The following is a 16,718-nucleotide window of genomic DNA, read 5'->3' on the forward strand; positions in this document are numbered from 1 at the left end:
ATAGTTTCACCAATGTGGATGGCAGAGACTTTTATGGGGATTAATATTACTGACCAGGTGATAGAGTTGACAGAGGTGATAGTCTGTCAGTCAATAAGTTAATCACTCTGATATTCTAGACCATTAATGAGACTCTCAGACTAATTATAATCAAGCCTTGGGATGACTTTATCAACAAATTGTTTAGTGCCGCTAAACCCTCTGTTTTGTTATTTATTGATCAGCCCCTTGAGGTTCAATATCAGATGCCAAGTTATTTGGGGTGACACATTGTATGGATTGGGAATGTTAGGAAAGGGTCAAATAAATGATACCCATGACCTTGAGGTGTGAGAAGACAATAAGGGGCCTAGCAAAGGCCCTTTAGAACATCTAAGAATGTTGAACTGTCAAATCATTCCACAAGAGATCCCATTAGCAAATCTGAAGACGTTCTTTACAGGTTGTATATGCAGACAAGGGAGCAGTCAAAGTGAGAGACCTCTTTTCTCTCTTTCAGGTTAGTGAGCATCACTATAGTAGCAGTCTTCTGTTCCCAAACCATCCGCCAAAAGTCTGCCACAGTGTTGTGCATTGGGCCTATGGAAAAGAGAGAGTGACATGCTTACCACAGACATAAGAAGACACTGTAGATATACAGTAGGCCTAGTGTGCTGCAAAATAGCATATGCTCACATAAAAGAGTTAATTGAAAAAAAATGAATCCTCTAGTAGTACAGTATTTTGCACAATAATGTTGCACATGGCTTATTTACCTTGAGCTGCAATGAATTTGTCCTTCTCTTTATAACCCTGGTGAAAAAGAAAATGTGTGTTGGCAAGTTACAGTAGTTATTAGATCGTAATGAGAAAGGAAGTAACACTGGATGCATTGAAGTTATTCATAATAGGATGGAACGAAATACATGGTAAATATAACTCACATCTATGTATGAGGCATTTATGTAGTCCGTACAAGAATAACCATCGATTTGACTTAGCAACACTCTGGAATGGTCATCTGTTGAAAATGGAAGAAAGAGACTAAATTGTACTAGGAAAATAAGTAAGCCTATTTAGAATAATTTCATTACATGTTATAATTTTATTTTTCTCTCTCTTAAGTGGGTTTTATGGTTGCAAAATGTATTCCCATAACAATTCCATCACTCACATGGTAGGATGTTTGGATATCTGTTCTTGTCCCTGTTGATCACCCTGCTAGCCTCCTCAAAGAAGCTGTGCTGGTAGCCACAGGGCAGTGACTACACAGACACAAAACAAACACAGGGGGTCACACTATGAAGCCATTAATGAAGCCCTCATACATACAGCATAATATGTAACAACATAAAGAACTATAAACTCTACGTGACATTATTAGCATTAACAAATTAAGGTATCACACTACTGTGACTACTATGTGTTGTATGAAAAGGAACCTACATTGAACTCCTCTCTGAAAAGCTTGCAGTCGTCTGCCGAGCGTATCCGGAACTGGTCTTCTAGCGAGTCCAGGGAGATGGGGAAGTAACGCTTGTATGGAGATGCGGATCGTGGGAGGAGGACCACTGTCTGCTCTCCTGTGTAAAACAATAAAATAAATGTAAACGTCAATGTTTTTACATTCAGTACAATAATTGTGATATAACTGAAATAATAGTTCTGCATTTTTGTTTTTTAAAGGGAAAAAAGTAGATGACCTAATAACAAATGTGATGAGGTGAACATAAGGAGGGTGACATCTTACTTATAACTTACAATAACACACCCTCACCGTTGCAGGACAGAACATCCCTCTCTCCCCCTCACACGGAACCCAAATCGGCTGCGTGCGTGCGCCATCATGCATAAATGTATTTTGTCCCCCCACACCAAACGCGATCACGACAGACAGGTTAAAATATCAAAACAAACTCTGAACCAATTATATTAATTTGGGGACAGGTCGAAAGCTAGCTAGTTAGCTTGCACTTGCTAGCTAATTTGTCCTATTTAGCTAGCTTGCTGTTGCTAGCTAATTTGTCCTGGGATATAAACATTGAGTTGTTATTTTACCTGGAATGCACAAGGTCCTCTACGGCACCAATTAATCCACACATAAAATGGTCAACCGAATCGTTTCTAGTCATCTCTCCTCCTTCCAGGCCTTTTCTTCTCTTGACGTAATATTACGATTGGCAACTTTCATAAATTATGTGCATTACCGCCACCAACCTATTTCGTCTTTCAGCCCCCCACGTGGGTATAATCAATGACGAGATGGCACGTGGGTACGTGCTTCTATAAACCAATGAGTAGATGAGAGAGGCAGGACTTGCAGCGCGATCTGCGTCAGAAATAGAACTGACTTCTATTTTAGCCCTTGGCAACGCAGACGCTTGTTGGCGCGCGAGCAGTGTGGGTGCAATAATTGAATAATATAGATTTCTACATTTATTTTGCAACGAGCGGTGTAGTCAGCCTGTCAGTTTCCAATCTGGGTGTAAAGCTTGATTCCTCCCTGACCTTTGACAGCCACATCAGACACCTTTGTAAAGCGTCATTCTATCACCTCAAGCACATTGCCAAACTCTGTCCCACCCTCACTCAGTCTGATACAGAAAAGCTTGTCTATGACTTTATCTCCTCGAGGCTGGTTTACTGCAATGCACTCTTCATCAGGATCCCTAGCAGGAGTCTCCAGAAGATTCAATACATCCAGAACAGAGCTGCCAGAGTGTGGAAACGCCACCACATCATACCCATCCTGGCATCTCTGCAATGGCTCCCAGTCTTATTCCGGATTGAATGCAGGACCCTCCTGCTGATTTTCCAGTGTATTGATGGTAATGCCCCTCCTTATCTCAAATAACTGCCCTCCATTAACCCCACCCGCACCCTCAGCTAGACCACCCCAGCCTCTGGAATGCCCTTCCGGAACACCTGAAGGCACCACAGACTCTGGGCTCCATTAAAATGGGTCTAAAGACCTTTCTCTTTAGTAAGGCTTTCTGCTGATAGCTGTGATCCTTAGTGTCCTTGTCCCTTGTAGCATCAGCTGTGTTCTTTGTGTCAGTTGACCTGTTAAGTTGTGTTCATTATTTGCTATTTGGTTTCTTTAAATGTTGTATTTATGCACTGTGAGATGGTGTATAATGAAAAGTGCTTTACAAATGTAATAAATTATAATTATTAATTAGGTTAGAAAGTTTGAATTTGGCCTCAACTGCGTGTGGTAAGGTATACAGTGAATCTTTTTATAATTTTCTACCCTTTTAGACGCATTAGTTCGTCTTGACAGATCTCAATAGCAGATTATGTCTTCAGTAGGATATCGCTACAGAATAGACCTGACTTTGTGTTTTGATTGTGACGACTTATCTAGAGAACAGATCAGTATTGAAATTCAAGAAGAACTATGTACACACAACCTAAGGCTTGCATCATATCCCACAACACATACTCAATGGTTCAAATTAAATATTGTATATATAATTAGGGCTGTGGCGGTCATGAAATTATGTCCGCCGGTTATTGTCATGCAAAAGCCTGCCGGTCTCATGGTAATTGGCCGTTAATTAACAAACACGTTAAGCATCTCCAGGCCACCAGCATACAAGCCGCTGATGCGTGCCTTTGGAACATATACAGTGCATTTGGAAAGAATTCAGTCTCCTTGACCTTTTCCACATTTCGTTACGTTACAGCCTTGTTCTAAAATGGATTGAATAATTTTTTCCCCTCATCAATCTACACACAATACCCCATAATGACAAATCGAACAGTTTTTTTTATTTTTATTTTGCAAATGTATTAAAATGTACATAAGTATTCAGACCCTTTGCTATGAGACTCGAAATTGAGCTCAGGCGCATCCTGTTTTTATTGATCATCCTTGAGATGTTTCTACAACTTGATTGGAGTCCACCTGTGGTAAATCCAACTGATTGGACCTGATTTGGAAAGGCACACACCTGTCTATATACAGTGCATTCTGAAAGCATTTAGACCCCTTGACTTTTTCCACATTTTGTCACGTTACAGCCTTATTCTAAAATTGATTAAATTGTATTTTTTCCTCATGACAGCCTGCTTGGAGTTTGTCTACAGGCTTCTAAAGGACTCTCAGACCATGAGAAACCAGATTCTCTGGTCTGATGAAACCAAGATTGAATGCCATGCGTCATGTCTGGAGGAAACCTGGCACCATCCTTACAATGAGAAATGGTGGTCGCACCATCATGCTGTGAGGATGTTTTTCAGCGGCAGAAACTGGGAGACTTGTCAGGATCGAGGTAAAGATGAACGGAACAAAGTACAGAGAGATCATTGATGAAAACCTGCTCCATAAACAAGATTCTCTGGTCTGATAAAACCAAGATTGAACTCTTTGGCTCGAATACCAAGCGTCACATCTCCAGGAAACCTGGCACCATCCCTACGGTGAAGCATGGTGGTGGCAGCATCATGCTGTGGGGATGCTTTTCAGCAGCAGGGACTGGGAGACTAGTCAGGATCGAGCGAAAGATTAACGGAGCAAAGTACAGAGAGATCCTTGATGAAAAGCTGCTCCAGAGCGCTCAGGACCTAAGACTGGGGCAAAGTTTCACCTTCCAACAGGACAACGACCTTATGCACACAGCCAAGACAACGCAGGAGTGGCTCTGAATGTCCTTGAGTGGCCCAGCTAGAGCCCAGACTTGAACCCAATCGAACATCTCTGGAGAGACCTGAAAATAGCTGTGTAGCGAAGCTCCCCATCCAACCTGACAGAGTTTGAGAGAATTTGTAGAGAAGACTGGGAGAAACTCTCCAAATACAGGTGTGTCAAGGTAGTAACATCATACACAAGAAGACTTGAGGCTGTAATCACTGCCAAAGGTGCTTCAACAAAGTACTGAGTAAGGTGTCTGAATTCTTATGTTAATGTGATATTTGCCTATATAGGCTTATGCATATGCTCTAATAGACATATGTGCCCGACCGGCTCAAAATCGGTCTTATGTAGCAAAATTTGAAATTGAGTTTTTTACATTGGATAAAAGTAGAGACTCTGTACACAATGGTATATCATACACTACAGTGGAGAAACAATGGGAAAGTAATTTTGCTTTGAAAGTTGATAAACTTGTAAACTCACGTTTGAGAAAATGGCCTTTGAATGTTTCGGTACTACTATTGGAGAGCCCTTCTTTGTCTACACCCATTCAGCATCGTTCACACCCTATTAAACTTTATCCCCACCCATCTCTTTAAGGGTTGATCCGAATGTACTAACAACAGCAGTCAAGCACACAAGCTAACTTACTAGCTACTTCCAGACATCTAAGTGAGAGAGAACAGATCACTGAACATTACTGGCCCTAGCAGAGCTGGTTAGGCTGTTATGTTATCCAGAGCGTTGGTGACTGCAACTGTGCTGTCAGATTGTCCGTTTGTAAATTCAGAGCGTTTTGTAATCAGAGCGCACACCGGACGCTCTGGCCGATGAGTAGGGTTGATCCGAATGTACTGACTTTACAACGGCAGTCAAGCACCCAAGCTAACTGACTAACATTGACTACTTCCAGACACATAATGAGAGAACACTCCACTCTGACCATTTTAATCACCCTGGCAGAGCTGATGAGGCTGTTTTCATGTTATCCAGAGCGTTGGTGACTGTAACTGTACTGCTGGAAACAATTGAACTACGCTTTTCTGCAGACGTTTACTGACACCGGCCATATTCAACGGGTGTTGAGCGTTAGTAAATTCATTGCTACTCTGCCCTCTCTGGCACACTCAGACAAGAGTGCTATAAAATCGGAGTGATGGCCAGACTGAATTTACGAACACACCCGAAATGGTTACTTACTTACATAGTGGAGTCTTTTGTTAAGACATGTAGCAAGCTAGTTAGGTAAACAATGAACCATAATCACAACTCAAGATATTACTAGCCTGCATGAATCTGCAGGTAGCTAACCAACCAGGTTCAATGTTAGCTAGCTAACATCATGCTATAGCTAGCCAAGCAAACGGCTCTTTGTCAAAATTTGAAATGTGTAATATCTGAAAATGTATAGTTAGCTAAAGCACTGTAACGTACAATTTACCTTATTTTAGAGACCAAAAACATAATATTTCTAGGTCAACTGTAATATGAATACCATTGTAAAGTACAATTTCTCACCTTTCCAGCAAAATCAATGACGAGACCTTCATGCTGCTCATCTCTGCATGATTCAAGAAGGCAATGAGCTCCGTCGGGTCTTTTTAAAAATGGTGGGTGGGGAAGCGAAACCTACTTCGTGACAGGGAAAGGGGGAGATGAGGCGTGTGGGGAAACAGCTTTATATAATGTGCCATTGCATACCTATTTGAAGGTTTGTGTCGAATTTGAATTGAGTTTTTAGGGCGGCGCTAATGTTATCTTCAGAAGTAAACAGCGGCTGTCGCGGCTTTTGAGAGTCATGATGGCTTGCAGTGAGGAAGCAAAAAATGTATGCATTCAGTTGTACAATTGACTAGGTATCCCCCCCTTACCCTGTCCCATTCTTGTTTTTAAACTGCGAGAGAAGCGCTACACCTGGTTGAGAGAGGCTGTATGACACAGAATTAGTTGCATTATGTGTGCTGTACGTTATGTCATGACGTCACAATTTAACGTAGAGGTGTCAGAGGGGTCCGTTTTTTTTCAACTTTTCTCCAATACTATCGGACCATTACCATGTCAACCAACGCTTGAATAGAAACGTAGTTCACACCCCAAATTTTGATGCCAACACAGTTGCTACAGTCCCATTAGTTTTCATTGCAGCCTCGTTTCAAGCCGCGGTTGCACACATTTGTACGGAATGGGGTTAGTCAACAGTAGCTAGCTAGCTAGACTATCTTACCCGTATACATCATTCATGGTTGGACGCATCTCCTGTTGGATGCCATGGTTGCCCTTAGTTTGAAGATGTAATTCAGAAACATGTGTTTTCTCCATCTCCTTAGCTATCATACTCGAAGTCCACTGATTTCAAAACTCAGTCCTCCAGAAAGTAGAGAGCAACCACTTATGCAGTTTTAATACACGATAAAAAAATGTTAAATGCAGCGTTAGACAGGATTACCTAGACATACTGACCAGCTCGAATAGACAGAAGCGTGCTATATAGCAGACCAATCCAAACTTATCTCTTGGCATGTACAACCAATCATGGTTAGTGGGAAGGTTGCTGGCTTTTTCTATGGCTAAACCAACTAGGCTCATAATTTAACAATTGAATTCATAATTGCAGATGGCATACAAGTTTGTTAACCTCTATGGGCTAGGTGGGACGCTAGCGTGCCACCCGTGGTGCACTCCATCAACAGCAGGTGCATTTCAAGAGCGGCAAATTTGAATCCAAATAAATGTCAAAATTCAAATTTTTCAAACATACAACTATTTTACACCCTTTGAAAGATAAACATCTCCTTAATCTAACCACGTTTTACGATTTCAAAAAGGTTTTACGGCGAAAGCATAAATTTAGAGTATGTTAGGACAGTACATTTACAAGAGTTGTGTGTAATGTTTTGTCAAGTCAAAGACAGGGTCACCAAAACCATAAAACCAGCTAAAATGATGCACTAACCTTTTACAATCTCCATCAGATGACACTCCTAGGACATTATGTTAGACAATGCATGCATTTTTAGTTCTATCAAGTTCATATTTATATCCAAAAACAGCATTTTACTATGGCATTGATGTTGAGGAAATCGTTTCCCTCCAATAACCGGCAGTCAAGTCAGGGTCACAAATTAAATAATTAAAATTAGAAAACATTGGTAAAATATTATATTGTCATTTAAAGAATTATAGATTTACATCTCTTGAACGCAATCAACTTGCCAGATTTAAAAATAACCTTACTGGGAAATCACACTTTGCAATAATCTGAGCACTGCGCCCAGAAAAATACGAGTTGCGATACAGACTAGATGTCATGTTGGGGAGATCTAAAATCGAAAATACTATGTAAATAATCCATTACCTTTGATTCTCTTCATCAGATGTCACTTCCAGGTATCACAGGTCCATAACGAATGTAGTTTTGTTCAAAAAAGCTCATCATTTATGTCCAAAAATCTCCGTCTTGTTAGCACATGATCTAAGCCAGCCGGACTTCTCGTCATGAACGAGGGGAAAAAATATATTTACGTTCGTTCAAACATGTCAAACGTTGTATAGCATAAATCATTAGGGCCTTTTTTAACCAGAACATGAATAATATTCAAGGTGGACGAATGCATACTCTTTTATAACGTATTGGAACGAGGGTACCCAACATGAACTCGCGCGCCAGGTGTCTAATGGGACATCATCGTTCCATGGCTCTTGTTCGGTCAGATCTCCCTCCAGAAGACTCAAAACACTTTGTAAAGGCTGGTGACATCTAGTGGAAGCAATAGGAAGTGCCAAAATATTCCTCAGCCCCTGTGTTTTTCAATGGGATAGGTTTAAAGGTAATACAACACATCAGGTATCCACTTCCTGTCAGAAAATGTCTCAGGGTTTTGCCTGCCAAATGAGTTCTGTTATACTCACAGACACCATTCAAACAGTTTTAGAAACTTTAGAGTGTTTTCTATCCATATATAATAAGTATATGCATATTCTAGTTACTGGGTAGGATTAGTAACCAGATTAAATCGGGTACATTTTTTTTATCCAGACGTGCAAATGCTGCCCCCTAGCCCTAACAGGTTAATAAGGCACATGAAAGTGCACATGTTCGAGAAGGCATTTCTGCCCAAAAACGTATTATGACAAAAAAGTTTACGTTCAAACGGCTCTCCTGTGAAGTAGTGACCCGCGACATACGCCTAGTTTCCTGAAACAGGTCACATATGGATGTTTTTGAATTAATCATCCATCACTTTCGAAAGTGCTGTCCATTTCGTTGCGTTTGAAACATCCACAACGACCATGTTTTACACTCAGTTTCAACGTGTTGTTTAACTTCTTTCTTCAAATTGATCATCACAGAGAGTAGAATTTTAAAAGCACATACTCTTTTGATGATAAGTGTTTGATGTGATTTTCAGTTGCATTTGCGTTGATGTCAGATGACAATACAGCCCTGAGCCCTGAGTACCAGGCCATTAGAACCTGATCGTTAGCGAGTTGGGTACTACTAACACATGGATAGAGTGCATAAGAGGAGATTACTGTGAGTCAACGGTCAAGTGGAATTTTACTGTGGTCAAGACTCAATGACTGCCGGTGTGGCGGTAATACAGTTACCGCAACAGTCCTATACATAAGATGTATGTGGAAAAGTGAAGTTGTGAGACGTACCTTGATCTTCCAAGAAGCCATTTGGAATCTTCTTATCAACCGAGGTGACAAGAGCCTTCCTGTGGTTTCTAAACCTAACCAGAGAGTGTGACAGAGAAGAGGAAAAGGAAACAAAAAAAGAAAGAACTGACCATAACCGATGAAAGAGAATATTTCAGCTCAACAAGTCAGAATAAATAGAAACCCACCATCTGTACTGAAAGCTGTTCTTTCTCATGAGAAGCACAGAGTATCCTCACCACTGAGAGAGGAGTTGACAGTGAGTGAGTGAGTGAGTGAGTGAGTGAGTGAGTGAGTGAGTGAGAGAGAGAGTGTGTGAGTGTGTGAGTGAGTGAGTGAGTGAGCGAGCGAGCATGGTATAATATGACCCAGCTAGGCATTTGTTTTCTGTTTTAGCGGAAGAGCAGTTGCTGGGACACTTCCAACGCACAACCACACGCACACAACGTGGGGGTGGGCTGGGCTGATGATAAAGGAAAGGGTGGGGGTGCGGTGAAGCCACCCAGTGTTGTTTGTTACCTTAGGAAGTATACTGTCGGGAGAACGATGATGATGAGAAGAAGAGAGATGACCAGCATAGAGGAAAGTACATGGGCACCCTGGGTTGTGGGGTTTTCTGGGAAACAAAGATAAATATATTATTTTGTATATTACACATACAAGTGTTTTCAATATTTTAACATCTATATGCACCCATTTAAATAGATAATTGCACTGTGCATGTCTAACAATTGTTTAAATTTAGGATCGAGTTAATGTATGCTGATTGTTCTGGGCCTCGTTTCCCAGAGCCTTCATAGCGTTAAGCTCATCGCTAGAACCATCTTAAGTAGCTGAGTTGTTTCCCAAAACCATAGTTACTGAAGATGCACTTAAATGCTTTTTATTTACCGACTGCCTCAGACCACTCGTAGAACAGCTAAGTGCGTCGTCAGATGCTTTTTTTGCCCTTTTGCATCACTTCATACACAGAAGATGTACGCTAAACACAGAATCAAGAGATATATCTGTCTCTAACGAAGTTGACTACAAATACAAGCAAATAATAAAATGATGCTTCAAATGAAAATGTAGATGACTGCAAAAGATAAATACATTATAGGGCAGGTAGGCCTATATATTTCAATCACATTAACATACATTTTATGTTCATTCCATTGAATTCTATTTAGCTAATTCTAGGCTGCTGTCTGTAATGTTTTCCTCAATATATTTCATGATGTGTAACAACATGTGCGCAGGGTCATAACTACATGAGGACATGGAGGTCAGGAACTTTTTTTCAAACTTGAAAATAAATAAATATATATTATGGCTGTCAAACAATTAAAATAATTAATCGCAGCCTCCCGAGTGGCGCAGCGGTCTAAAGCACTGTATCGATCCCAGGCTGTGTCACAACCGGCCGTGACCGGGAGTACCATAGGGCGGTGCACAATTGTCCCAGCATCGTCCGGGTTAGGGGAGGGATTGGTCGGGGGGGGGCTTTACTTGGCTCATCGTGCTCTAGCGACTCCTTGTGGCGGGCCGGGTGCCTGCAGGCCGATGAGACAAGATCGCAATTGGATATCACGAAATTGGGGAGAAATAGATGGAAAAGTCCTGTAACTTACTAATGCTCCCTCATAAATTAACCCCAACCCTAGCTCCTAACTCTATTTCTGATGTCTAATGTCCCCGGTTGGTCAATTTTTTATTTGTTTACTATTATTGTGGAGACCATAAGTCCCCACAAGAATAGTTACACACACACACACACCACACACACACACACACACACACACACACACACACACACACACACACACACACACACACACACCACACACACACACACACACACACACTCACACACACACACACTCACACACACACACACACACACACCACACACACACACACTTAAAGCTTCAGCCATTCCAAATGATTGTTCTCCCAATTACTGACTGGAGGGTTAGCTATAACTTGTCCAACAATGTTATGAATTCCACAGAACATAAACCTGTGACCATACACTTCAGTCCTCCTGTTTCTTTTCACTGAGCCAGTTGCAAAGACAAACAAGACTGTTGACATTTTCAGATGATAAAGCTGCTCTTTACTTTTGCACGATATGCCCAGAGAGTGAAAACAACCTCTCACAAGGTACTGATATAGCAGGTGTTGCCAGGCACCTTCGTGCAATGCAGGCCAGCCTGGTGTGTGCCCCTGCATGCTGTGACCACCACTGTAGAGGACAGTCCTCCATGTTGATGCTGAGCTCTGCTTTGTAACGCTCTACACATTTCTCAATGAACTCCTCCTCTTTATTAGAGTCCGACTCAGAAGAATTCAACAAAAGGGCAGCTTTCTTTTTTGGTGGCTCTGACTCTGTTGCTTTATCAGGTTGCTGTGCAGGCCTCTCTTCCTTCAGAAAGTTGCTGACCAAAGCCCACACCTCACCCTTCTCAGATCTGGGAAGGCACTTCACTTCCTTAAACCTTGGGTTGAGAGCTATGGCGATCTTCAGCCATGTGAGGTTGGTGTTTTCCTTGCGTTTATCCAGGTCTGTTGTGAATGTCAGCTTGAATCTTACCATGTAGGCAGGGTCATCATCAGAGCTCTCCATCACCCAACGGAGATGACACAAAGCAGGCAACACCACTGAGCAGGAAATGTACTTCTCTCCTATCAAAAGTTCAGTCAAGTACCTGCAGTGAAAGATAATTCAAAACTACTTCAGTCAATTGTGAGAGGCTTGTTACAGACTCTCTCTCTCACACACTCTCTCTCTCTCTCTCAAACACACAATTACACAATTGCTCTCTCACACATAGACACATACAACATCTTATTATAACACTAATATAGAGATAAAGAATATTACCTGCAGGGCTCCCATAGTGCTTCCAGCTTCTGCAGTTTCTCCAGTTCTGCTGTGATTGGCATGGTGATGTTTGTTTTCTGTTGGGCCAGTGGCTTTACCATTTCCAGAGTGGAGTTCCATCTTGTTGTGAAATCTTGTGCGAATGACTCCTTCTTTAGCACATTTGGAACTTGCTGTTGTCCTAGCAATGCAGCGTTTGGTGGGCTGTTTGAAATGCCCCCCAAAAATGTGGCATTTGGCTAGGGCATTTTCGAACCCACTGTTCTGTAGGGACACTGTGATGTACATTTGGAGACTGTGCGCGATCAGGGCAGATGTTCAAAAGGCAAATGTCTCGCAGCTGCAATCATGTTCCGTACACTGTCTGTGCAAACTGTGGTAACTTTGATTTCAATGTTCCACTGCTTTGCTAGAGCCATGAAATGCCGAGCGCACGTTTCAGCATAGTGACTGTCTTCTGTCTTCATTATGGCCATAGCGTGTGAATGTAGTTTCCAAGTTCCCTTCGTCCTCCACAGTGTTACATTTACATTTACGTCATTTAGCAGACGCTCTTATCCAGAGCGACTTACAGTAGTGAATCCATACATTCCACAATGTTTTCCCCCCGTACTGGTCCCCCGTGGGAATCGAACCCACAACCCTGGCGTTGCAAACGCCATGCTCTACCAACTGAGCCACACGGGACCACGGGGAGTGTTAACTCGCTGCTCGCCGACTTGTCCATAGGCCTCCAGCGCGCACACTCTTGTAGCTTAGCCTGCAAAAGTTGTCCTCTACTGCTACTATTAACGTTACTTGTATTGCCGGCGTCAACAGGATATTTTGCTTGTAAATGATAACAAAGATTCGATATTCAGTACTAGTCAAATATTTGGACCCACCTACTCATTCCAGGTTTTAACTTTATTTTTTATATTTTATACATTGCAGAACAATAGTGAAGACATCAAAATGATGAAATAACACATATGGAACCATGTAGTATCCAAAAAAGTGTTAAACAAATGAAAAAATAATTTATATTTGAGAATCTTCAAAGTAGCAACCCTTTGCCTTGATGACAGCTTTGCACAATATTGTCATTTGTTCAATCAGCTTCATGAGGTAGTCACCTGGAATGCATTTCAATTAACAGGTGTTCCTTGTTAAAAGTACATTTGTGGAATTTCTTTCCTTCTTAATGTGTTTGAGCCAATCAGTTGTGTTGTGACAAGGTAGGGGTGGTATACAGAAGATAGCCCTATTTGGTTAAAGACCAAGTCCATATTATGGCAAGAAGAGCTCAAATAAGCAAAGAGAAACGACAGTCCATGATTACTTTAAGACATTTCTTTCGATCCTATCAGTATCGACAGATGTTCTAACGTTGCACTTAACAAACGTTCTCTCTACGTGCTTGTTTGAGAAACACTCTTAAAAAGTTGACTCGTAAATAACGATGCATCTGGTAAGATCATCGAAATGCTTAAGTTACATCGCAACTGGGAAACGAGGCCCTGTTTGACTCCCTATTCATATGAAAGTTACTTACCTGTAGTCTGGTTCTCATGAGAGGAGTTATGCAAGGTTATTATAGTTGCAGTCAGAAACAACACCATTGTGACTGTGGAGATAAAACAGAACATGAGTGAATACATAATGCTGTAAAAAAAAAAATATCCACTAACTAAATTCCACTAGAGGGCGCCCACGATACAAACAAATTCTGGCCTGACGATGTCAGGGTTGTCAGTAAAATAGAGGATGATGCCAGGCCCTCTGACTGTATGATTCTGTAACTCCTTATAGCCTATCAGTTTCCTGTCCTGTCCGAGCATATCCACTTAGCAGCATGGTGCATCTCCTCTGACCTCATATCCCTAAAATACACATATCAATGTCCAAACAGGCAGCATTATCTCATAGTCAACAGAAACCAGATCCCCTGTAGTCCTAGACAGACTGGAGCAAAGCTAAACATAAGCTCAAGAGATGTACATCTCACATAGCAATGAGCAGCGCTTAGGAGGGAGTGGATAGGAGGGAGTGAGAAACAGTGAAAACCGAATGAGAAATATCATTTTCTCGGAACAACCACTTTAAAGGAAGAGGAATCTCCTGTTACCATTGAGTCACTATGTAGCCTGAAGGCACTGCAAGGATGCATAGGCCGTATTAAAAAAGAGTACAGTTAAACAAGAGTACAGTTATTGTTAAGAGTTTTATCCATGTGCAGACTTGAGAGTACCACTTTATTCTCTGTTAAAGTCAGAAAAAGCTGTATGGCATATATATAATTATTAATATTGCCATTGTTAATAATCTCTCTCTTTATTTTTCTCTCTCTCTCTCAATTCAATTACATTTGCTTTATTGGCATGATGTAACAATGTACATATTGCCAAAGCTTACTTTGGAGATCTACAATATTAACATAATTAATAATAATAATCAATGCTGTCAAAGGGACAACAGTAACAACAATAACCAAGGGTCAAAATAACCATACATTAAACAATAACAATAAGCATAGAGGACATGTGCAGGTTGGTTGGTCTGTCAGACACTGTCCCTCATCTTATGACAGGCAGAAATGTAGTGCGCTGCCAACCCACAGCTCTCTGCATCCTCCCCCAACAGTGGCTACACATCTCAATGGCAAGGCTGTGCTCACTGAACCTGTACTTTGTCAAGGTTTTTCTAAGGTTTTGATCAGTAACTATGGTCAAATAGTTTGCCACAGTGTACTGTCGATTTAGGGCCAGATAGCACTGGATTTTGCTTTGTGCTTGTGTTTCCCAATAAGTACTGTAGTTTTGTTTTGACTGTGTTGTAATTTGTTTTGATCTGATGGATTGGATGTTCTGGTCCTGAGGCTTCAGTGTGTTAGTAGAACAGGTTTGTCAACTCAGCCCCGGGACCAGCTGGATGTGGGGACTCTTTTCTTTGCTCAGCTCTTGGCATTGAAGGGCTTGGTAATGATATCAAATCAAACTTTATTTGCCACATGCGCCAAATACAACAAGTGTAGACTTTACCGTGAAATGCTTACTCTTGGCATTCTCTCAACCAGCTTCATGAGGTAGTCATCTGGAATGCATTTCAATGAACAGGTGTGCCTTCTTAATTAATGTGTGGAATGTTTTTCCTTCCTAATGCATTTGAGCCAATCAGTTGTGTTGTGACAAGGTAGGGGTGGTATACAGAAGATAGCCCTATTTGGTAAAAGACCAAGTCCATATTATGGCAAGAACAGCTCAAATAAGCAAAGAGAAACGACAGTCATTACTTTAAGACATGAAGGTCAGTCAATGCGGAACATATCAAGAATTTTTCAAGTTTCTTCAAGTGCAGTCGCAAAAACCATCAAGCGCTATAATGAAACTGGCTCTTTTGAGGACTGCCACAGGAAAGGAAGACCCAGAGTTACCTCTGCTGCAGAGGATAAGTTCATTAGAGTTACCAGCCTCAGAAATTGCAGCCCAAATAGAGTGGCAAGAAAAAGTATGTGAACCCTTTAGAATTACCTGGATTTCTGCATAAATTGGTCATAAAATTGTATCTGATCTTCGTCTAAGTCACAACAACACATCCTGCTTAAACTAATAACAAAAACAATTATACTTGTTCATGTCTTTATTGAACACACTGTGTAAACATTCACAGTGCAGGTTGGGAAAAGTATGTGAACCCTTGAATTTAATAACAGGTTGACCCTCCTTTGGCAGCTATAACCTCAACCAAATGTTTTCTGTAGTTGAGGGTCAGACCTGCACAACGGTCAGGAGGAATTTGACCATTCCTCTTTACAAATGTTTCAGTTACACAATATTCTTGGGATGTCTGATGTGAACCTCTCTCTTGAGGTCATGCCACAGCATCTCAATCGGGTTGAGGTCAGGACTGACTGGGTCACTCCAGAAGGCGTATTTTCTTCTGTTCAAGCCATTCTGTTGTTGATTTACTTCTGTCTTTTGGGTTGTTGTCTTGTTGCATCACCTAACTTCTGTAGAGCTTCAATTGGCAGACAGATAGCTCTCCCACAAAATGTCTTGATAAACTTGGGAATACATTTTTCCGTCGATGAGAGCAAGCTGTCTAGGCCCTGAGGCAGCAAAGCAGCCCCAAACCATGATGCTCTCTCCACCATAGTTTACAGTTGGGATGAGGTTTTGATGTTGGTGTGTTGTGCTGTGCCTTTTTTCTCCACACATAGCGTTGTGTGTTCCTTACAAACAACACAACTTTAGTTTCATTTGTCCAAAGAATATTTTGACAGTAGCGCTGTGGAACATCCAGGTGCTTTTTTGCCAACTTCAGACGTGCAGCAATGTTTTTTTGGACAGCCGTGGCTTCTTCCATGGCATCCTCCCATGAACATCATTCTTGTTTAGTGTTTTTGTAACGAGGGTCGAATGAAGGGGACCAAGGCGCAGCATGTAAAGTGCTCATATTTCTTTTAATGACGACACAAAAATAACAGCCAACAGTTCCGTCAGGTACATGAACAAAACGGAAAACAACTACCCAACAACTACACTACCTTTGACTCATTCCTCTCTGCCTCCTTCTTTCCACTCCTCTCCTCTT

The 16,718-nt window shown here is 41.4% G+C and overlaps 1 protein-coding gene and 1 non-coding gene across 2 annotated transcripts in view; both read right to left on the bottom strand.

Moving 5' to 3' along the window:
- Positions 1 to 16,718, bottom strand: part of LOC106607391 (receptor-type tyrosine-protein phosphatase epsilon) — a 63,450-nt gene that overhangs the window by 12,482 nt on the left and 34,250 nt on the right. Inside the window, exons 3-10 of the mRNA XM_014204316.3 lie at positions 13,681 to 13,752; positions 9,800 to 9,896; positions 9,281 to 9,354; positions 1,426 to 1,562; positions 1,154 to 1,244; positions 924 to 1,000; positions 756 to 792; positions 482 to 579 (exon numbers count right to left, since the gene is read on the bottom strand). Of these exons, the coding sequence (XP_014059791.2) occupies positions 482 to 579; positions 756 to 792; positions 924 to 1,000; positions 1,154 to 1,244; positions 1,426 to 1,562; positions 9,281 to 9,354; positions 9,800 to 9,896; positions 13,681 to 13,752 (683 nt within the window). The remainder of the gene's footprint in view (positions 1 to 481; positions 580 to 755; positions 793 to 923; positions 1,001 to 1,153; positions 1,245 to 1,425; positions 1,563 to 9,280; positions 9,355 to 9,799; positions 9,897 to 13,680; positions 13,753 to 16,718) is intronic.
- On the bottom strand, positions 12,760 to 12,835 carry trnaa-ugc (transfer RNA alanine (anticodon UGC)). Its single transcript has one exon. It is a non-coding gene; the product is annotated as a tRNA-Ala (tRNA).

This window comes from Salmo salar, chromosome 01 (assembly GCF_965601325.2).
Source record: "Salmo salar chromosome 01, fSalSal1, whole genome shotgun sequence".
Classification (NCBI taxonomy): Eukaryota; Metazoa; Chordata; class Actinopteri; order Salmoniformes; family Salmonidae; genus Salmo; species Salmo salar.